General features: G+C 39.4%; 1 protein-coding gene across 3 annotated transcripts in view; it reads left to right on the forward strand.

The window, feature by feature from the left end:
- The first annotated feature begins 565 nt into the window (after positions 1-565).
- Positions 566-24,260, forward strand: part of LOC108427202 (voltage-dependent calcium channel beta subunit-associated regulatory protein) — a 47,155-nt gene continuing 23,460 nt past the window's right edge. Inside the window, exons 1-3 of one of the 3 annotated variants that reach the window (XM_037531005.1) lie at positions 604-669; positions 5,087-5,234; positions 13,447-13,523. In XM_037531005.1, the coding sequence (XP_037386902.1) occupies positions 13,476-13,523 (48 nt within the window). In that variant the 5' untranslated portion in view covers positions 604-669; positions 5,087-5,234; positions 13,447-13,475. Of the gene's footprint in view, positions 670-5,086; positions 5,235-13,446; positions 13,524-24,260 lie in introns of all 3 variants that reach the window. The other 2 variants (XM_017697187.2, XM_017697188.2) reach the window with 2 other exon arrangements.

The raw sequence follows: 24,260 nt of genomic DNA on the forward strand, positions 1-24,260 counted from the left end.
GCTGTTAAATAAACCTCAAAAATGACATCAATAATTAACCAATTAAGCACGTTCTGTATACGATGCCTCAAAAACTATACTGAGCAACACATACGTGATGACGTAATAAGCTTTATCTGTATAACACCTTTTTGACACAAGTGCAACACAAAAAAAAAAATAAAATAATAATCGACGTTTTTCCGTTGTACGTTCAAGTACTAATAAATAAATGTTACATAAAATAAAACAAAGCTACTGGACCCGCGGGATATGCGTTTAACATATACGGTAAAAGCGCTCTGTGAACACGGTGAGCCCGCCGGGTGGAGCAGCCGGTGTCCGCTCATCAGGAGTGCTTTGACCTTAAAAAACGCCGCAGTTTGTGCGAATCTATATTTAGGTGAGCTGCACGCGCCCGCTCCGTTCATCTTTTCCTCCGTCAGCCTGAATGAGGAGCTGCGCCGCGCGGCGCTGTCACGTGAGCGAGCCTCGCTGACGCACGTCGCGAGGAATCCCGCTGGTCCCGCCCCTATCGCCTCACGTGACCGCCCCGCTCGCCCCGCCCCCAGCGGGTGGGTGTGTTCTCGGTCGCCGAGTTTCATTCATAACTCCGTTTCTCCGGTTCTCGGGGCTGGAAATGAAACGGCGCGGCGCGAGAGCGGGACGGAGCGCGTGAAGCGGAACTGGGTGAGTGACTCTCCCCTCAGAGTCTCGCGCTGTAGCTCTTTCTTTAATTATTTTTTTTTGTCTCTTAGCTTTGACCCGTTTCTGTTTTCGTTTTTTTATTTTTATTTCAGTCATTTATCTTTTAGAGTATTTTTATTTTTTCCAGAGTATGTCTGAGCGGCTTCTTCACTCAGCCGTTATCTGTGTGTATAAAAGCTGCTGAAATCCTCTGCGCGCGGTTTTGCTAATGAAAGCTGCACTGAAGCTAAAATAGCAAGAAAGGCATGTTTGCGTTTCGTCTGTGCAGCGTTACAGACTCCCAGCACGCTCGTGCTGCTCAGTGATGCTGAAAAACGCACCCACAGTCGGTGATACTCATAATAACGGCTGGAATAATCGCGCTAGAGCAGCTGGCGACGAAGTCCATGCTACTGTTGGTGACCGTGCAAGGCGGCAGGATCTAGACTGCCATGGCGGTGTGTGTGTGTGTGTGTGTGTGTGTGTGTGCGCGCCCGCTCGTCGTGCATCCCTCTCGTTGCAAAACGCTTCGCCCCCGGACCGTGATGGCGGGGTTTGGGTTAAACCTCATCCCAAATACAGCCGCCTCCAGGACGGCGCGCGTGTGCTGACATTTCGGTGCGTTTCTTTACAGCACAAATGCTGCAGGGTTGCCAGATGTTGCTGGATAGTTCCAGCTGGCTGCGAGTAAATCAGGAGAGAAGGTGATTAGAAAGAGTAGAACAAAAGAGGCTTGTATGAGTGTGTAAGACCAGTAAAGCACTTTTTCTGAGCTCGAATGCAGTCCATACTGAAGCAAAGCTTGATACAGTGCAGGTGAACTATTGGAATTACTGCAACTTGAAAAGTAGTTTTTAGGAGTGAATCATACAGACCAGTGGCTTTACCATTGTGAGCCAGGACCGTGAGTTAGGGATCTGATCTGACCCGTGAGAAAGTTTAAGCGGCCCCTGTTTAAGCACATACACTGATCAGCGATTACATTAAAACCACATCCTTGTTGTACACTCACTGTCCATTTAGTCACACCATCGTGTGTCTGATCCAGTTGTACCAGCACACACTAACATGTCACTACCACGTCAGTGTCACCGCTGTGCTGAGAATGATCCCCCACCCAAATAAAGCATTTTAGAACGATGACATAATAAAGGTATTTTTCATTGTATTCTCTATAGAATATCAGCATCTGTTTTCCTTACTGTTAGCATTGCAAAGATAATGCCAACTACCGCTAGCCCTTCTTTGGGATTTGCAATGTTGTTTGTTACGATGTAAATGAGTATGCAATTGGATGAGAGTGCTAAGAGTTCAGAATATCTAGGGAGTGCGTCTGACAAAGTGTTTGGGGCTGACCCAAAGAATATTTGATGCCCTCTGATTTAAGGCCTGTATTACCTAAAGCATTGTCAGGTGTTACCTAATACATTGTACTGTGTTACCTGAATCCATTATATGTGGGTAGTGTGAGCCTTAATGGTGTACTCCCACAACAACCTAGTATCTACCACATCTGTAGCGTATAGTCAGTTACCAAGGACAATAATTTCCCCATACAGAAAAGAGAACAGACAACTTAAAACAAACTTCTATTATAAGTCGATGGGAAGATCCTGATGCACACTTAAAATAGAAGCCAATGGGAAGGCGTTCCCACAGTTCCTAATACGCTGTCTTATAGTACCAAAACACTTTCTTGTATTAACTGAATCCAGCATATGTGAATAGTGTGTTGGGTATTATGGGACAGTGTTTTGGTAGTATAAGACAGTGTATTAGGGCGTATGGAATTCCTTCCCATTGGCTTCTATTGTAAGTGTGCATCAGCATCTCCCCATTGGTTTCTTCTATACCCAGCACACTATCCTGTATTAACCGAACCCAGCATATATGACTTGCGGAGTAACAGCACCTCCAGTTTGAAAGGTGAAAAAAAGATTATATTAGCTTATTGAGTTTGTGGGATTTGCTTTGGCAGTGTCTCACACAATTAATCTTGTTCACCACAGAGCCAGGTGGGTGCGGCAATTAGAGCTCATAACAATAAAAGGCTGATTTGCATATTGGGACATAAATGGGTTCTCCAGGACTAATTTACGTCACCTGAGCAGAGTTACACCAGAGGGGGCGCTGGAGAGGCTGAACTGACCACAGTAATGATGTCATTTTGACATTCTCACAGGCTTTAGAGAGCAATTACTTTATGTTTAACTACGTTATAGCATATAGTCACTTACTAAAGACTATAATATTCCCAGAACAGAAAATCCATTCTCTCAAAACAACAGAACAGAAACAGAAGCCAATGGGAAAATGCTGAAGTGCACTTTTTTATAGAAGCCAGTGGGAAGGTGTGTCAGCACCTATCCTCTGGCTTCTATCATATGTATGTTTTGAATCAGTGAGTGCTGAGAACAGGGAAACAGTTTAAATGACTGCATATGTTAACTGATCAGATGCTACAGATACCTCACTGATTGGTGGATGTGTGACCCTTAGTCTCACATCTGTTTTCAAAATGGAGTGCACTGAGATCATAGAGAGCAGCAAGTTTATTTAGCGGAGACAAAGAGAGGTAAAGTACCTAGCTAACTCTCCTCTGGTCCTGAAGCATGGTTACATAAACACACACCCACCAGCCTTAACCATCCGTACTCCTCCCACCTGCTGCCAAGGCACAAAACCCATCTCCACACAGGATAATACACACCTCCTGTTTTCTGCTTCAAACGTGCTGTACCTCAGGCCTTCTCGAAAAACAGCAAAAGATGGTGTGTGGTAGAGGTTGTGTGTGTGTGTGTGTGTGTGTGTGTGTGGAGGTGCTTTTCTGAGCTGTTGAGTTTTTTTTTTTTTCTTCCTCATGAATACAAAATGGCCAGGAACAGGCCCGGCTCAGTGCAGAGCCGGCTGTACATTGCACATGCTCGGGAGCCATTACGGCAGGGCTTAATGGAGATAGTATGCATGGGGGCGAGAACAGGGACATGTTAATGCCTGTTAATGAGCCGGGCTGTAAATGACCTGGATGTGTGAAGTAAATTCCAAGTGGAGAGGTTCTCAACCTCTTTAACTTTACGGATGTCCACATGCTAATGTAGCAGTTACATCAGTCTGACAGAAAATGTTTTAAGCTCAATACATTTTGTTCTATGTGCATTTCCCCCTGAAGGTGACTGGGTTCTTTGAATCACGAGGTTGTTAAGGAGCTGAATACTGCTACATGCAAGCTAACTCTGCAGCGCACTGAATTATGGTCATAAGGCTGGCAAACCCACCAGAATTTCTCTTTATAAACCAGTAAGCTTGGCTAAATGTGATGACTGAGCTGCTTTAGAAGTAATCGAGTAAAGTATGAGTAGTTGATGTTGTGACAGACTAGTGTTAATGACTTTCATGCGATGGCATTTCAGTGCACAGGAGTGTTAGCTTGTAGCATAGATGCAGCAATCCAGTGTGAATCTTTTAGTTACTTCATAATTCAGGGGATCCACAACAGTAAAATGTTACTGTTGCGTATTTATAAGTATGTATATTACACTTTGCCACTCTGAAACTCAAGAGAGCGTGTTGTAAAGGACGCATTGTAGGCAGTGGCTTTTTTGCTAACTAGGCTAGCTATTTCAGCTGAGGTTAGCTAGGTCCAGTGGAAATATTTCTCTGCAAACTAGCATGTCAGCATGTTGTCCAGTGAGAAGAATTCACCAAGTGTAAGACGACAAGACCTCATCAGCCTCCAGTGTTTTATTAGCTAGCTGTGGTTTTATATCTGAAGAGGTAGCATCCATTGCTCTTCCAACATGAAAGCTTCAGATGCTATTTTGTATAATACAACATGTATAGAATTGTGTAATTGTGTACTGCTAACTGCTAAATTATTGTGCTACTGATTTTGTAGACTCTGAACACCAATGCTATGAAATAAATTGCAAGCCTCTAGATCCGGTCTTACATTATTTTTGGCTTAAGTACCGTTTATTTAGGCCATTTCTGTCCCCCTGCATTTAAATGGATACCATTCAGTAACTGCTGTAGCTACCTCAATATCAAAATTAGTCTGTTACCTTTTATGTTACAATTAGCAGCATTTGGATTTAGTTTTTTTTTAGAATGAAGGTACATGCTAAAATAGCAATAACACCACACTTTTTCTTTGCTGGGGTGAGGCAATAATCAGATGATTATGGGCCCTCATGGATGGTATGTGGTTTTGGAAGTAACACAATGGTTCGGGGAACAGTTAAAGGAACAATACATAATATATTTAGTCATAAAATCATAAATTGACTTAATCTCTTATATGTCATCTGCAATAAAGGAAACATGTTAAGTTAAAGCTATGTTCCCCTTTGAAATTTCTGTTCCGGAGTGGAAAGTCTGCTGGCGTTTTGGTCTGTGATGCCACCCACTGTCCGTTTTCCAGGATCACTTCAACGCCCCAGTTCGGCAGATATGAAACAAACTGGCATGCAAAGAAAGCAGACTTCAGCCGTGAAAGCAAGCAAACAAACTGGATGCCAACCTGAAAAACTTGTGCATCCTTCTTAAAAGATCCGAGACAGCAGTGAAATGTAAGTAAATATTTGGGATGCGTTTAAAAGATGGAGACAGCTTAGAGCCCAGAAGAAATTTAAGAGGAATGCTGAGTTGGCAAATTTTCTCCTGTACAGGTAAGTATTGAGCCTAAGCAAAGGTTTGTTAACCGTAACTAATTTATCACAGCTTCTAGTAGGGATTGGCATTTTAAACAATTTCAACATTTGAGTACTTGCATTCATACTCTGTGGTCCGTTTGCAGGTGGGTTATCAAGGCAGACGAGGCTGACGTTGGCTTCCAATTTACCACAACTTGTTTGAATTTTGCTGTTTCTCCTTAAATAGTGCAGTAGTTACACTCTGACACCTCAGCCTCAAGCTGGTGAATAGGCTTAGGTGCCTGAATGTAACTGCCTCACCATTTATGGTGGAACAGGAATATTTGAACAAGAAGCTGACGAAGAAGCTTCAATCAAGGCAGCAAGTATTTTTGGAGTAAAGGGCTTTTGTTGTTTGTTAACTTTGGCTACCACACCCTGTTGACCCATGTTAGCACATTTGCGAGATTAATGCATCTAGATGAGCTTTATGAGATGAAAGATTAGCACTAGTGGAGAAAAAAGGTTTAAAGAAAGGGATCGGAAGGAAAAGATTCATTTTTTGCTTTTGGGAATGTTTTATCTGGATCTGCAGACAAGTCTGTGAAGGTTAAAGGGTTGTTATGTGTAACATGCATAAGATTTTACTGTAGTAAGTGTAGACCTGCACAGTATACCGGATTTTAGCACTGGTTTTGGCAATACTGAGTGTGTTAGAAGGCTACAATATGCATATAAGCACTTTAATCAGTAACATTTTTATGATGTGTTCTGTAAGTATCTAACCAGAGGTGAATTATTTTGGTCAAATCAATTTAGGCTAGTGCTTGAAAAAGGCACAATTAGGGATTCATAATAATATCGAAATCACTCCGCTATTAGAAGATATTTGCTCAAAAAATGATTATGCATCAGACAGATGTTTAGACTAGATTGATATTTCAAACCAATATTTGATGGTGTAGTTATATTGTATTCCAAAAGAGCAGCATGTTTAGGGGATGCTGGGCTACTCTGCTAAAATGTCTGCATTTCATTCATTTTACTGCATTTGTAACCCAGCAGAAATGTTATTTCTCTGCCATGCTAATCCAGGCAGATCAAATCCAAATTTCTACATTTTCTAAATGTTTAATTATCCATATGGGCAGATATGTACAGATACAATTCCCAGCAATTCCCATATCAGTACACTTTTAGTGTATCACAAAGTATATCACAAGTGCAATATGTAGCAATGTAATCACAGTATTTAGATTTTCTCCATATAGTGCAGCCCTACTGGAGTCAGATAGTGAACTGCATAACTTCGTGACTCAAGCTGTTCCCAAGGATGTCTGAAAGAAAGAAGACTTTTTGTCTGTATTGCATGCAAAGACCAAGGACAAACACACACATACACACACGCACTGAAAACATTGCACTGCTTTGACACCATCAACCAAATAGTTTGCCAATATCTGTATGTAGACTTTTACCACAGCTGGAGAAACAGCCTCCAGTTTGAAAGCTTTCTCACTCTACACACTGGTGTAAAGGGACCTGGGTTAAGTAACGCTCCACTGATACTGAAGCCAGTCAAAACCCAGCGGAATGAATGAAAGATGTTCTGAGATCTGACGAATCATATTTGTTAACTGCAAAAAAAGGATAATTCATGCCCATTCTTGGCCACAGTGTTAATCTGCGGTGTTTTAGATGACCCATTGGAGTTTAACATTGCTGGGTGCTGTCAGCTTGCAGCTGAGGAAATCTAAATGTCTGATAGTGTTGCTTTCTCCACTAAAGACTGAAAGATTGAAGTATGATATAATACAGCTCCACTTAAAGAAGCCATATCGCTGCTATTGGAACGAAACCTTGTATCTGTATTTTTGTGATTTCTTTTAGTTTTTGACCTAATTTGAAAATGCATGTTCCCCTTTAAGTTGTATGTAAACTTAATGTTGAATGGACCAAAAGAACTAGCCAATTACTTGGAAAAAGGTCTGATTTCATTGATTTACATAAAACTGTAAAGTATGTTTTTTTTTCTTCTCTTGTAAAGTTGTAATTTTGGAGAAATTAGGTTTTGATCTGACAGCAGGGACATACTGTATTTTTCTTGCTTTTTCTTGTCCTTTTTTGTAAGTCCAGTTATAGGCCTTGTATGTTTTATTATGACAAGAACAATCGTAATTCATTTTCTCATGGCCATTCAAAGCTCTGTTTATCCCTTAGAACTAAATGAGATGTTTTTGTTACTGTACCTTTAAGAATGATAAATGTAAATTGTCTTGGTTGTGATTGGCTGCCCTGTATTGCACTTCATTAAAAAACAGTCCTCTTCCCACTCCTTTCTGTTATTTTTGGATGCTTTGGAAGGCAACAGTGATACATTTTCTGCCTGACAGCCAGGAACTGCACAATGTTTAATCATCCACCCTACCGTTTCCACTCCAATAATTCTGCAACACACTAGCTAACAACACTCTCCATTACCCCAGCGTGAATGGGTGAGGCTAACATATGATAGGCTGAATTGGTGGCTGTATGTAAATACTTTCATGGATGTAAAATCATAACCAAGGTGAATTCAAAGTGGGTCATTTATGTGGTTTAGTTTCTATATATGGACTGATGAATGAATGGTACATTTTGAGACTTCTGTTCTGTTTACATGTAAACAATGTTTACATGAGCATGTACATAATATGAGTACTCATTCATTACATTGGCGTTTGGTGCTGTTTCGTATTTGTTTCTTCGAAAGTTTCTTCTTTTAATCAAAGCCTAAAGTGAATGTTATCAGCAAAAGGCCTTTGGATAGAATGCTTATTTTATATATAAGGAAATTTAATAAAGAATCTCTTTACCTCAGACTGTGACAAAATGCAGTACTTTCCATGTGGCCATTGAAGCTAAAAGAGCAAAGATGCCTCAGAAGAAAATCACATATGTGGGAGCGCTTTGAATTACCAGGCGTTAAGAAAAACGCTCAGTGAAATATGTACATTACATGGCTGGTATACCATGGAGGCATGACACGTTTGATGAATCATCTCAAATATGTAAGTACAGTGATCCTGTGTGAGTAGTAGCATGCGTCCAGTCTACACTGCATACTGACTCAGCCACATCATGCAGCCACTTCAGATGTGAATATTAACTCTTTTTACTCCCTGTCTTCTACAAAACAAGCCTTTTAGCAGGTCTGTTTTTTTGCAATGAGATCAGAAAAGTGAAGCTTTCAATCAAGATCAACCATAATCATTAAAAATGATTCATTTAAACATAGTTTGAATAGAAAGTGCCCTGTGTTGGACTGGTGACCTGTCCAGGGGGTATCCTGTCTTCCGCCCAATGACTGCTGTGACAGGCTCCAGCTCCTACAACGACCCAGAAGGATAAGCGGCGTAGAAAATGTGTGTGTGTGTGATTTGACTGGATCTCTGTGGTGTTTATGCTTTACTCACCAGATGAAAAAAAAAGTTCAGGAATGTTTTGACGGACGCAAGATGCACATCTAGCACAGTCATTATGGATTAACATGTTGATTAAAATGGAACCATATATGTTCCATCAGGCAGATGACGAAAACATTTGAAATATGATTAAGAATGAGTGTTTGAGCACTTGTTTGCAAATATCAAACATTTGAAGCAAGTAAAATGCTGTCTGGGCCAGCCGTAGTTTGCATTGTAGTCTTTTGTCACAAAAATACAGATAAGTTGTTGTTGAATGTTGAACTGGTGGCCCACTGGTACACCTACTCTTAAAAAGGTGGTTCTTCAAGAGTTCTTAGTAAATGGTTCTATATAGAACCCTGAACACTCAAAGAATTATTTGCATGCTTAAAGAGTTCTTTGCATCATGAAATGGGTCTTCGGATTCATGTTGTACAGTATATGGTTCCATATAAAATGTATATAGAAAAATGTTAAGCTTGTAACAATAGAAGAACACCTCTTTGGTCTCTTACCATGCAACAAACTCATTAAGCACGCAACTGTTGTTCAATATAGAACCACTGTCTTTACTAAAGAATCCTACAAGAACCATCTTTTTAATAGAGTAGATACTCAAAAACATTACACAATGTCATAGAATTGCAACTGAAAAAAAAGCTTTGGTACATTTGTTTGTTTAGGAGTTACTCAATGAAGGGTTTTGTATTAAAGGCTGAAAGCCAGCCAGTGACAGTGTTATCATTAGAGATTTTAGAAGAGTGCAGTTAGCATCTCCACTGATGGCGAGAGAGAGAGAGAGAGAGAGAGAGAGAGAGAGAGAGAGAGAGAGAGAGAGAGAGAGAGAGAGAGAGAGAGAGAGAGAGAAAGAAAGAAAAAACAGGAACAGAGTGGGAGGCAAATGGAAAGATTGAGAGTAGAAATAGGAAAAGAGATAGAACAGAAAGGATGGTGGAGACAAATGCCAGCAGAGAGAGAGACAGGGTGAGAGAGTGCATTCATGTTTTTGTTAGAGATGAGAAAATGAAAGATGAGTGTAATCAGCGCAGGTGAGCTATGAAGTGCTTTTTAGCATCATGCTTTGTTTACTTCCATTTGATGTGTGTGGTGTGTGTGTAAGTATATTTGTGTGTTTGTGTCTATAAGTGTGTGTGTGTGTGCATGTTTTTGTGTGTGTATGCACATGTTTGTGTGTGCTGTGTGAGTGTAGCTGTGTGTGTGTGTGTATGGTGTGCACAGTGTGTGTTCGTGTGTGTGTTTGTGTGTTTGCTTATGTTTGTGTGTGTGGTGTGAGTGTAGGTGTGTTTATGCGTGTGTGTGTAAGTATATTTGTGTGTTTGTGTCTATAAGTGTGTGTAGTGTGTTTGTCTGCATGTTTCTGTGTGTATGCACAAGTTTGTGAGTGTAGCTGTGTGTGTATGGTGTGTACAGTGTGTGTTTGTGTGTATGGTTATGTTTGTGAGTGTAGGTGTGTTTATGCACGTGTGTGTGTGTGTGTGTGTGTGTGTGTGTGTGTGTGTTAAAGTGTCACGCTCTATGCCGTCACAGATGCGGCTGCTTACAGCAGGTTCACGGTCCAGTGCACAGCACATGACTCGAGAGTGAGTACCCCCCAACACCACCCCCCCACCCCCGCCCCACTCACACACGCAGACAGTACTAATGAGAGATGAAGAGAATCTGTTCTTTCCCCAAGAATAAACCTCATCCTGCATCTTATATACTGGACCTCACTCATTCTGCTCTACAAGAAACAGTATCTTGGATATGAAATCATCTTAGATCTGTTCACTATATCTATGTTTCTCATTATTAATTTGTTGCAAGAATATTATGAAATTATTAAACCTATTTTGCTTGCTTGAATGATTAAAGCTTGAAACAAGCAAAGTTATCTTTATATAGAGTTAGATGATTTTACTAGATAAACTAACAATAGAAAACATCTATAAATAAATAAATCACTTATAATTGTCTTAATCTTATTTATTAGTTATCTCGATGACACTTCAAAAGTCAGTGACAAGGGGCAGGGGGGGGTCAAAGGAAAATAAGTAAAAATGATTAAAATATATATAGAGAGGGGACTGTAGACATAGTAGACCACCAAAATCGCCATCAGATAAACGGTACTTATAACTTTCAACTATGAGAGAGGAGAGAATCAGCACTATGGGTCTGAAAGGATATGTAGCTGTCAAGAAACCTTTACTGAGGAAAGAAAATAAACCAAAAATGTGCAAATCAAAACACTGGCCAAAAGTATGTGGATACTGTTTTTCACTATTTGGGCTTGGTCCCTTACTTCCAGTGAGGAGTAATGTTAATGCTGCAGTGTATAAAGGTGTTTTAGTCAATTACATGCTTCTAACTTTGTGGCAACAATTTGAAAAAAGGCCTTTTCCTGATCCAGGATGACTGCCCCGTACACAAAGAGAGGTCTGTAAAGACATGGTATGACAAGTTTGGTGTGGAGGAACTGCAGTGGCCCGCACAGAGCCCTGACCTCAACCCCAGTGAACACATTTGGGATGAACTGGAACATCGAGTGTGAGTCAGGCCTGACCTCACAAATGCTGTTTTGACTGAACTGGCAAAAATTTCCACAGTCACACTCCATAATCTTGTGGAAAGTCTTCCCAGGAGAGAGGAGGCTGTTATAGCTGCAAAGGAGGGGCTGACTTCATATTAATGCGTATGATTTTGGAATGGGATGTACAAAAAGTTTGTAAAGGCCTGATAATCAGGTGTCCACATACTTTTGCATATATGTACCACTTCAAATGAAAGCAACTGTTTGTCGTTAAACTCACACACACATTCTTGTTCATGGTAAGCAACAACCTGTCATGCTTTTCTTCCAGACAAGACAGTCAAGTAGAGGAGACACACACGTGCACACAGAGAGTGCTACTGAGACGTAGAAAATATCCTCCAATTCACAGCATCATACAAACCCCTTCCCCCCAAACACACACACACACACACACTCTACCTTGAGAAACATTCTGTAGTTAAATAATGCTGTAACTGTATGGGACTGGCAACCTGTCCAGGGTGTATCCTGCATGTATACTGTATGTAAACCCAGATGTAACTTTACCCTCAGTTGTCAAATAGGCAACTTTGTATTCTTTCAGTGTTTAATAGGAGAACTGCTGTTTTTATGAGACTTTGTGCCATGGTAACATGCAGAATGTCTGCATTTTATATTTTGCTGCAGTGACTCACCAGTCTGATGCTCTGATATACAGGATTGGTATTGGCACTGATATGGATGTTATTAAAGGTATCAGTCATTGGTCAGACATGACTAATCCACTCTCAGTTCTGTTTTTGAGTCACAGTTATTATAAAATTATCCAATAGCCTACTTGGTTATACGTTATTTTCCCTCTTCTGAGTCTTTCCACAAGGTTGATGGCAAATGGACATGATAATTGTCATTTATTTTAATGTCAAGAAATCATGCTTTTTTATTTGCTTTCAATCACACATCACTCTTATCAAAAAGCTGTGAATATTGCAAAAAATAAAACATCACATCACACAGAGTACCTTATTTTTTTATAGCTAAATAACTTTGTGTGGGTGGAAAACAAAATTTAAGGACAGAGTAATTATATTTTCTTATAATGATTGTTTTCATTTTCAGTTGATATTGTTTGCGTTAATATGAAAACATATTTACATCTGAGTATAGTTTAATGTTAATTTAACAATTTTAAAATGGAGATGAAAAAAATAGCGCTAGTATCTGATCAGTACTCAGTATCGGCTGATCTGAGTTTGGGTATCAGTATCGGGACAGAAAAGTGGGATTAGTGCATCCCTACATTTTGTGGTGACATTTGGTCCTCATAAAGACAATAAAACACCAAATAGCTTTTGTAATTGTCATCCAGTACTGTGAGAAAATGAATGATAAGAAGAGAAGCAAGCGATTGAACTCTCAAGGTCTAGCTGTATCTTTTCAAGGACTGTTTTGTCTTCCTTCCTGCTCTTGCTTACTAAGCCTTTCTCCTTACTTAAAGGAATGGTTTGGCGAAAAGTCAAATTTACTGTTTTCCACTTACACCAGCTGAAGGTGATCAGCCAAGACATGTTTGGTGTTCTTTAGTGCAACCTTAATGAAATTTTGGGGATGTATTTACTGAAAATATTTGGTTGACTATTGATTATTAGTGTTTGTCAGTGACATTACCCCCATAGCTCCAGCACTAAACTAAAAAAAGGTGAAATATGGACACTAAACCTGGGTTGACTGATTGACTGACTACATCTGGTGGAAAACTGTGTAAATGAAATTTTTCATGTCCACCTATTCCTAATTTCCCAATTCTCCGTCATCGTCATCTTTTATCTAAGGCTTGGCATCCCTGCTTTTTCTGCACTGTGTTTTAAAGGAAGACACTCCTAGGTCCCTGGTTTGCTGTCCTGTTCAAGCAAAGGCAAAACATGTTGTCCATACAGCACTTCACCTATAGATTGGATGTTTTGGCACCTCTTGGCATCTGTGTCCGTGAGACAAAGCCAACAGCCGGGGGAGCTGAGAGAGGAAAGGAAGAAGCAAAGATCTGAGCCAAATGGCTCTGATGCAGCCGGCTGCACTTTAGCCGAGTCAGCGAAGCGGGCGGGGGGCTTTGATGAATGAAAAGTAGCCATCTATCTGATTGCCTGTCATATTTGTGTCTCTCTCGCAGTGCAGAAAGTGCACACCCCTGCCAGGACCATGAGCGATGAGCCGCCTCTGCTGACCAGCCTCACAGAGAACGCCACCGTGAGTACCCTCACATTCACACCGCTCATGAGAAAAGATTCAAATAATAGAACCTCTGGAGCAGTGGTTCTCAACCCTGGCCCTGGAGAATCCCCTCCAGTGTTTTTCCTGCTCGAGCACACGTTTGGTTACCTCAAAGCACCTTTCAGTGCATGGTTCATTAAATGTTTATAAAGGAGAACCTTTAAAGATCCTCCACACAAAATAAAGGTTCAGTACAAATTAAGGGCTTTTACTAGAACCATACATCCAAGCCAAGAACAATTTAGGAATCTTTATTTTTAAGCCTACAATCATAATTAAGGTTCCATAAAGGGTTCTTTGGGGTGATGCCATAGAAGAACCACTTCTGGTTCTTTCAGTGGATGAGTCTTTAAAGAACCATTTATATAAATGAGATGTGTGAGTGTGAAAACCTTTTTACATCATGTAAAAGTTCTGTACACTCATGCCAAGATCTTTATAAGTGTGTAACATAATTATACATTAGATTGGGGTACTCCAGGGTCAGCACCCCTGGCCTAGAGAGCTAGAACCCATTCTCCTGGACATCTGCCATGTAGAGTTCATTTGAAGAGTTCATTTGTAAAAACAAATAGATCAATTTTAATGAATTTTCATAAATCATGTTTAAATCATGCATTTCAGGTAATATCAATCAAAGAATAGTCAAGAATAACTCACGACCACCAGCTCATTTTTTATAGGATGGCGTCAATCGTCTTTTGAAAATGAACTCTGCCGTTGTAACTTGGGCCTAACACACTTGGTTCTAATATTCAGTAGCTCCTCAAGACCTTCGTTAGCTGGATTGGCTTTATTAGATTGGCACTAGAACTGAAACACTGATAGATCTCTAGAAGCAGAGCTTTCACTAGAAATGGTCATTTTTATAACTATGCTTACAATTTGATTTATTCAGACCTGTGTGAACACAAAAACTGAATCCATGTATATATATATGTCATTCCAGAACATTTTTGTTGTTGTTCATGACTCATGGATCATGGACGTGGATCATGGATGTGATATTGTCTTCTTTGCCTGCTGTAAAAGCATCCATGTCAGGTCCTGATGTTGGATAACTGGATCACTCCAGTGCCACTCCAGCTCATCCTAATAGTATTTAATGATCCTCCATCTCTCCAGAGAACACAGTTCCACTGCTCAACAGCCTAATACTAGGGGCTGTATACCCCTCTAGCTGACACTTGGCATTGGACATGGTGACATTGGACCTTAGGCCAATGCTTATTTAACTGTATGTGCACAACTGAACAGCTGTGTCAGCAGTGAGTCCACCTTAAAGAATGTGAATGAATCACTATTTAGATGGGATACCTTTGGACATACAGTGTATATGTATCCCCACTATATCCAGCCTACTTTCAACGCCTATATATGCTGTGCATACTGAACCTGCCTTACGTAAACAGGAGCAACAGCTATTGCAGCCTCAGAGGAAAGTCCATAGTAAGCATTTTTGTCTTCACCCATGAAAAGCCCCCTCCCGAACCCATCTCTATTCTGCCCCGTTCCCTGCTTTCAGAGTCTTTTGATGCTACACAGAGCCACATCACTCCAAGGCAGCACGACTGAAAGCGCTAGAAAATGGCCTGGAAGAATTCCTCACCCTCCATATGCCTCCATTTTCTTTGTTGTTCTTTCATTCCGCTCGCCCAAGGGCGCCTGTCGGTACCATTATCTACGTCAGTCACGAACGCTGCTGAATTCAAGGAGTGTTATCCTTCAGTTACGCATTCGCTGCAGCTGATAAGGGCTGGTAGATATGATGGTATCATTTTTGAGATATGAAATGTAGATTGTCTTGGATTTTGAATGTCATATTATGGAGTATTGTGGTAGGGCTTAAATAATAGTCATTCTTGTCCTTGCATAACAATAGATTTGTAGTCTCAAATCCGTTACTGCAGATTATAACAATCCATTTCCAGAGGGCCAGTGCACATTTGTATTCTAATTCAGCTACAACCCATCCCCCAGCAGGTCATCAAGCGCTGTACGGTGCTGCTAATACCTAGTATACCTGGTATATGTGTACAATACATATTGCCATTTTTGTGTCATGACGTGATACATTTTTGATATAAAATGTGAGACAAAAAAATAAATGGATTGATTGATTAATTTTGGTCCCAAAATGTTTTTTTCCTCAAAAAGAGATGCTGTACATGTGTTTTTGGCAAACACTCAAAATCATTATGGCTCATGATAATAAACATGAAAAAAAAATAGTAAATTATAAAGCTATAAATTATACATTTTTATAAATCTCCTAATGAAAAGAAATTAGTTTTAAAAAGTCATTTATAGTCAGATCTTGTGTTTCTAGAAAATGTGTGGCTCTTACCTTCTGGCTGAAAAAATGTGAGAGGGAATTTTTCTAACCTGGCTTAATCACTCTTAGCAAACTACAGAATCCAAGACTCTCTACAACCGAGTAGAGGTGCAAATCAGAAGCCTTCAAACCAGTTATTTAACTCATGTTTCATCCTCGCTCTGGTAACTGAGATATGACTTAGCATATTTGAGTATAAGCACGAGTAATTGATATGCAGTGTCAGCACGCAGCCCCTACCACTCTTTGCCCATCATTATTGCACTTGACTGGAAAACCGAAGTGTTCGCAAACAGGAGATAAATACAAAGATGGCTTTGCCTCTTCCAGCTCAAGCTTGATCTTTCCACTCACTATTTCAAAATCTTTGGTAATTACCCATCCAAGGTTGACAAAGCTGAAATTTCTTATTCTCCAACTTCTTCCAACGAAATTTTTCAGAGGCACCAGGGTGCAACTGCTGCGCCATTTAAGGTGAAATGGAATATGCATTCCTGTATTCCCAATAGTATGTCATACAGTCCAGAAACCACATAATCCGTTTGAACAGCTCAATATAGTTTGAGGCAAGTGTGTGATGATTTATACCAGCATTTTGCATGATGCTAAATGGTGGGGTGCCAGCTTCCATTATTTGTTAGCTGCCTTAACTATGTGGATCTCAGGCAAGTCCAAAAAAGCAAACCTCAGACACCTTGGCTGATGGACTACATTTAGGATAAAGGGAAATGTGTTCTTTCTCCTGTTGCTTTAAGATCAGATCTGATCGTTCATATTATTATTACCAGTAGTTTAAAATACATCATGGTATGTGGTGTTTCAATACAGGCTGCGCTGTCATTGGAGCTTACAAGTGAACATGCAAGAAGGGCCGTAAGCAGAACCTCATGGGACCCTCTGTAAAAGAAATGTTTGTTGATGTTTGTCAGTTTGAGATGTATTTATGTATATGCTGGGTGGTGGGTTTAGTTAGCCTATTTAAGTGTCTACAGTAGAATGGAATTTTATGGCTCTAGATGACCTTTTCAGCTATTTTGGGCATTAGGCAAGTGGCTTTTCTGCAAGTTTTAAGCAGAAATTCTGGCCTCTCTTGGCTCTTCTCATGTACACGTTACAAAATATTTTTTAGGAAGTATTACTCACCACCATAGTTCAGTGTACAACAGGACTGATAGGATTGATCACACTATTCCTTGTGGGCGAGCTCAACTGAGAAAAACAGATTACATCACAATCTTCCACAGCTATATTGAGCCAGGGAGAGATGATGACCTATGTGCTAACATATTTATTGTAGCTTACTACTGATTGTTTTGTTAATGAAGTGTATGATTATTATTATTATTATTATTATTATTATTATTATTATTATTACAACTCTAATTCCAATGAAGTTGGGACGTTGTGTAAAACATACATAAAAACAGATTACGATGTTTTGCAAATCCTTTTCAACCTATATTCAATTGAATACACTACAAAGACAAGATATTTAATGTTCAAATGGATAAACTTTATTGCTTTTTGCAAATATTCACTCATTTTGAATTTGATGCCACACATTCCGAAGAAGTAGGGACAGGGGCATGTTTACCACTGTGTTACATCACCTTTCCTTTTAACAACACTCAATAAGCGTTTGGGAACTGAGGACACTACTTGTTGAAGCTTTGTAGGTGGAATTCTTTCCCATTCTTGCTTGATGTACAACTTCAGCTGCTCAACAGTCCGGGGTCTCCATTCTCATATTTTGTGCTACATAATGTGCCACACATTTTCAATGGGAGACAGGTCTGGACTGCAGGCAGGCCAGTCTAGTACCCGCACTCTTTTACTACGAAGCCACGCTGTTGTAACACGTGCAGAATATGGCTTGGCATTGTCTTGCTGAAATAAGCAGGACGTCCCTGAGAAAGATGTTGCTTGGATGGCAGCATATGTTGCTCCAAAACCTGTATGTACCTTTCAGCATTAATGGTGCCTTCACAGATGTGCAAGGTACCCATGCCATGGGCACTAACACACCCCCATACCATCAGAGATGCTGGCTTTTGAACTTTGCTCTGATAACAATCCAGACACTCCTTTTCCTCTTTGGCCCGAAGTACATGATGTCCATGATTCCTGAAAACAATTTTTCACACTGTTCCACTCTGCATCAGTCCATCTCAGATGAGCTCGGGCCCAGAGAAGCCGGCGGCGTTTCGGGGTGTTGTTGATATAAGGCTTTCGCTTTCAAGGCTTTCGAGTGTTAACTTGCACTTGTAGATGGAGCGACGAACTGTGTTCACTGACAGTGGTTTTCTGAAGTGTTCCTGAGGCCATGTGGTTAATATCCGTTACAGAATGATGACGGTTTTTAATGCAGTGCCGCCTGAGGGATCGACGGTCATGGGTATTCAGTGTTGGTTGTCTGCCTTGCCGCTTACTTGCAGAGATTTCTCCAGATTCTCTGAGTCTTTTGATGATATTATGGACTGTAGATGATGAAATCCCTGAATTCCTTGCAATTGCACGTTGAGAAACGTTGTTCTTAAACTGTTGGACTATTTGCTCACACAGTTGTTGTTCACAAAGTAGTGAACCTCGCACCATCCTTGCTTGTGAACGACTGAGCCTTTGAAGGATACTCCCTTTATACCCAGTCATGACACTCATCTGTTTCCAATTAACCTGTTCACCTGTGGAATGTTCCAAACAGGTGTTTCTTGTCTTTTGCTGTTCCTGTCCCAACTTCTTTGGAATGTGTTGCAGGCATCAAATTCAAAATGAGTGAATATTTACAGAAATATTAAATATCTTGTCTTTGTAGTGTATTCAATTGAATATAGGTTGAAAAGGACTTGCAAATCATCGTATTCTGTTTTTATTTATGTTTTACACAACGTCCCAACTTCATTGGAATTGGGGTTGTATTATTGTTATTGCTATTTTTATTATTATTGTTATTATTACTATTTATTATTGGAAATTAAGATGTATGTACAGTCTGGATAACCCTGGTCAAATGACATACATACATACATACATACATACATACATACATACACAAAACATTCATTAAATAAAATTTTATAATGTCTTAAGATTTTATTTTTTAAGTAATTTTTTTAATTTTAATTCCAGCTGGTTCATCATGAAACATATATACGACATAAAGGCCCACTGAAGTTTTCAAATGGTGTTAAAAAGTAATAGAACTACAAAAAGGGAGTTTAAATATGATATATTTGTAGGTTTGCACAGCTGTGGTTATCTATATTGTGTTAGCAGGGCTATATACTGTTTGCGCACGTGCACAAAGGGCTAGGGGTCTCGAGGGAATGGCCGTTGCCTGGAGACAGTCCCATGTGTTTAAGACTGCAAGTGAGTGGAGTACTTAAGGCTTTCTGCTGTAGATCAACCCATTCACACTGCTTCACATTCTAATCATATCAGCTGTGGGTGGAGTAGAAGCATATACTAGGACATCAGCACACACTGAGACATATTGGTCATTAAAAGTTGTGGCTCCCAAGGTGGTTTGCTTTTTGTTGAAAGGACAAAATGTCTCTTCTGAACATTTGGGTTGTGACTCCTGATCTAACCTAGCTTTTAATGCAGAGGCTGCCGGTCGGATTTCTCGCGCATCCAGTTGTGGTTTTGTTATGTGCTGCCACAGACTGTCTGGGTGCTGCACTTACCCACTTCCAAGTTCCACCCTTTGTGTTCTGTCAACATCACGTTATAAATTAAAATGTAGAAAATTGATTTTTTTGACATTTGTGAATTGATTCAGAATCGTTCACGTCCGTATCGCGATGCGTCTGAGAATCGTTTTTTCCTCTACCCCTACACATTAGTTTATAATAGTCAATAAAAACATGAATGGAAGGGCAGATTTATGTAAAATATATGAATGCCCTATGATATTCAAACAGGTAAGGGTCAAAATCTCTGCCCTCACAGAAGCTCAGTTAAATAATGACTAGTTAACAATTCAATGCGTCATATAATCTCACCCTCTGCTTCAATCCTGTTCTTAATAGTCCCTCAATGATCTCGTCTCATGACTCAGGCATTTGTAGCTCCAATTTTACACAAGGGGCCACTCGCAGGATTAAGCAGATTTTACAACAGACCTTTGTCATCCCCATATTAGGAACTTTTCAGGTGTAAGCAGTTTTTCTCTTGGGGTGAATCAAAATCTATTATGTTTTTAGAAAATCTTAATAAATACTAAAGTGTTCCAAACTTGTTTTTTGTACATTTTCCATGGAATATCACTGAATCCTTTATACCTCATGGTCATAACTACTATTGCAGACTAGGCTGACTTTACATGGGGAAATCCAAATGCAACTTTAGTTGCTTGGAACATAAATATAGATGAATTGCATTTGAATTATATATTGTAAAGCACGCTGCAACTCGGCCACAACAGTTGCAAGCATCTCAACTTTGTGAAACAGGTTTCATGAAACAGACAATCAAAACACCAGTAATGTATCACATGATATCATCAAATGTCCTGCTTTCAAACCACTGATTTCACCAAGTTAGTGGACAAGAAAATAAAAAAAAGATGGCTTTTGGGCAGTCAAAAATGAGACCCTGGTGACTGACTCAATGTTGACAAATTTGTGTTCTCAGCTTCCGGAGCCATGAAAACAAACATAAAGTTCTCAAAGCAAATGTTTTTGTAACCGACTGCGTTAACTAGCCAGCTCATGCTAACAGCCATTTGTGACAGCATTTATTCTTCTTTAGCCTGCTGTTATCATGAATTACATAGCTAGATTCATTTTCTGCTCTCCTGACACCCCGTAATTTTACGCACAGCTTGGATTCATTTAGAATCCAAATGATGAAAATAATTACAGAAGTGGAGACCAAGATGTGCTTCTTTATCAACTTGTAGTGCTTCTAAGAATGGATGAGTGATGCATCAAGTAGATTATAACTGAAATGGCTCCTTCAACATTCATTTTTAAAGGTTTAACATACAGCAGTTAACAACTGAAGTATATAGCAAAGAACCCTATTGTTAGATAAAAGACTGATCGATGTGGGAAATGGGAATGGCAATGACAGCTGAAAAAATCTATAAAAATAATGAAAATGTTGCAAATATGTGAAATATACCTCACAGATCACCTCACAGCGAGATCAATATGGTGTATCAAAAAATACAAGTTGCTTATTTGGCTAACTAGTGGAGTAAGTGAATGTGTTGCGTGCGACTTTGCTTTCAGCCTTGCCTAACTGTCAAGTTGCAAAAGAAATGATGTTTCACGCAACTCACAACATGCAACTATTTGCATGAACGTTTCACCATGTAAAGCCAGCCTAACTTTTCTACACATTAAACTAGCTTTGTGGGACTAGCAAACCTCACCAAGACACATCAGGCAAACAACCAAGCTTCATCAAATGTGGTAGCATAGCTGCTTTAGCAGCAGTACGCTACAGTTGTGGCTTAAGCTCCGTGTTTATTTATTGGTAACTGTGTAGCCTTTAGCTTACTAGCTAGCTAACAGAGAATAGAGACACAATTATCTCAGCAGTTATGTATAACAGGTGGTGTAGTTTGCTACATAAAGCTGAGTTTAACTTTAATCAGTTTTTTGCAGTTTTGAAGCACTTTATTGCTCAGGTTACACCTCTGAACGGCATTGTTAAAAGGATTGCGTCAAATTGCTATGATTTCTGGTCAAGCTGTGTTCCTGGAGTCTACATTTATGTTGACTTGAACCTTTTCCACTCTAAGGGTCAGGGTCATTTATCATACTTCACAACAGCTAGTACAGTAACAGAATTGGCTTTAAGATTAGGCATCAGGGAGTACCCCATAGTACCGTCTCAATTACAATTTCATTTGATTCAGTTATGATTTAGAATATTTTTAATTATATTTATATTATTAGTCAATTTTTACCTTGCCTTTTGAAGATAAAATTGTATTTTGGACAAAATGAGTGCTTAGTTTATTGAATATTGTTACAATAGATAATAATTGATCCTTAAATTCCAAAATTGATGCAGTGAATTGCTACTGTCAGATCAATTCATCACTATACAGCAATGCATGTCTACCCCTCTACTATGGACAATATAACATCAAGCATGTTGCTGTGTTTGATGGTAAATCGAGGCTGTTCTCTCCACAAAAAGGCAGCAGAACATGTGCGCGCACACACACACACACACAGACACATATATTTACACACACAGACACACACACACACAGACACATATATTTACACACACACCCTTGAGAAGATGAAAAGGAGCATTGAGTGCTGACGTTTCTGGCTTGGCTCCTTGGCACCGCTGGTGACAGCATCCTCCAAATGAAAGCCCCTTATTTCGCAGCTAATTTTAGTAGGCGCTGCCCTCGTTTTCCATTCAAATGAGCTCTGAAAATTGAATTAAGTATCTCATTGCCATTTTGATTATGGACGAGAGGCCCAGACTTACCAGCCAGAGCTTATTAATCAATCGTCTCATGCAAACTTAATTGTACTTTTTAGTGCTGTCAGGATTTGTTGGACATCAAACCCATTAATTGTGTGTTCATTTAAGAGTAAAGAAGTAAAGAATTAGGTCAGTAGTTGTTGTTTTTTTCACACAGTGGTAAAAACAAAGTTTTCTCTGCTGTTTTGGTTTTGTTTCTCATTCATCTGCACTTGGCGCTCAGAAAACTGAAATGTTATGGAGTTTAAGGAACACTGAAATAGTCATCTTTGTCTAATCTGGATTCAGTACTTAACACTCTTAGCCCACTTTTCCTTGCAGAATGCTTCTAGGTCTGCAGTTTTCTTGGACCATCTTGCATGCATAGCATGTATAAGATCTACCCACAGATTTTCAGTGATGTTCAGGTCAGTAGACTGTTTTGGCCATTCCAAAAGCTTTGGCCATTCCAAAAGCTTTTCCTTAAGCTTTTGAAGTAGTTCATGGTGGATTTTGAGGTATGTTTTGGCTCACCGTCCTGATCTAGAAGCCAGCCTCTTTTCAGCCTGAGTGTCTTTACTGACCTCCTCAGATTTGCTTCCAGAATTTGCTGATATTTAGTAGAACCCATTCTTTAGTAGAACCCCATCTACTCCCGTGCTTAACAGTCAGCACGGTGTTCTTTTCATCAAATGCTGCTCCTTTTTTCTCCAAACACACTTTTGGTGTTACCTTTGGCTTATCCTAATGTTGTTAATAATAATAATAAACATAACTGACATTTCAAGTGTTTCTATTTTACTGTCATTTGTCTTTTTTCATAGTTTATTAAAATGAAGTGGAATCATTAAAACATTGATAGAGACCTCCATTTAATTAAAAAATATAATATTTTTTGTGTTTATTTCCAGTTTGTTTCCTTTATTTGTGTTAAGGTTAATGCATCATCATCATTCTGTACATGTTAAACTCATGCATTAGCTTTACAGAAAGTAGATATTGCCCCCCCGCTTCATTTTCCCCTATAAGTTTACTTGTTAGCTTCATAAGCCTTGTAGCTCCAGCAAATGTCAGACACCAAAAATGTTTTGGACAAACCATCATATCATTTATGAGATTAAACTAATTCCTTTGATATGCCCAGCAGTGTGTGAATTTGTGGCAAAGATGATTTCTGTATCAAATTTTTAGAGAATGACATTTTGTGTTTTGGTCATTGAGAACTAGCCTGGGAGAGCAAAGTCTGTGCTAATACTTACAAATGCTTCTGTAAATTTGAGAGAGCTTGTGCTGGTGATGGAGAGGAACAATAGACAATGGTATCATCTGCATAAAAGTGCATATCAGTATTTAAAATTATTGCAGATGTCATTCATGTATTTTGGGGCCCGAAAATTGAACCGTGTGGCACACCAAATTCTGAAAGCAAGCTTCTCAGACACAAAAAACATCAAAAAGTACACACTGACATCTGACTGACACTTCAGTAATTTCTTAACTATACCATTGTCAGACAACCCAATGCCAGTTTAAAATATAAGTAAATGGGTCAACAGTAACATCTGCAGCAAGTTTCAAATGGATTCAAGCTCATCAGACCCTGCGGATGTCCTCATATGTTTGCAAATTAAAAAAAAAATTATGTGAAAATAGGTCCATGTGGTTTCCTCATCAGGAAATTCATGTAGTTTTTTATACCATGCAAAAACATAAACATTTTGAAAACTTCTCTGTCTAATAATCCAAGGTTTTGATTTTGGCACTTTACAATTCCTGACAGCTGCTACCACACAATGGTCGCTGACACCATCTGGAAAAATTCTTACATTTGTATATTTACAAGGCTCATTTGTTAAAATAAGATCAAAGTAAACTGTTAGATATAAACGTACTATGCAGGTGCATGATTCATTCATCAAGGTACAAACAATGTAAGTGTACCC

The sequence above is a fragment of the Pygocentrus nattereri genome, chromosome 19, assembly GCF_015220715.1.
Source record: "Pygocentrus nattereri isolate fPygNat1 chromosome 19, fPygNat1.pri, whole genome shotgun sequence".
In the NCBI taxonomy this organism is placed as follows: Eukaryota; Metazoa; Chordata; class Actinopteri; order Characiformes; family Serrasalmidae; genus Pygocentrus; species Pygocentrus nattereri.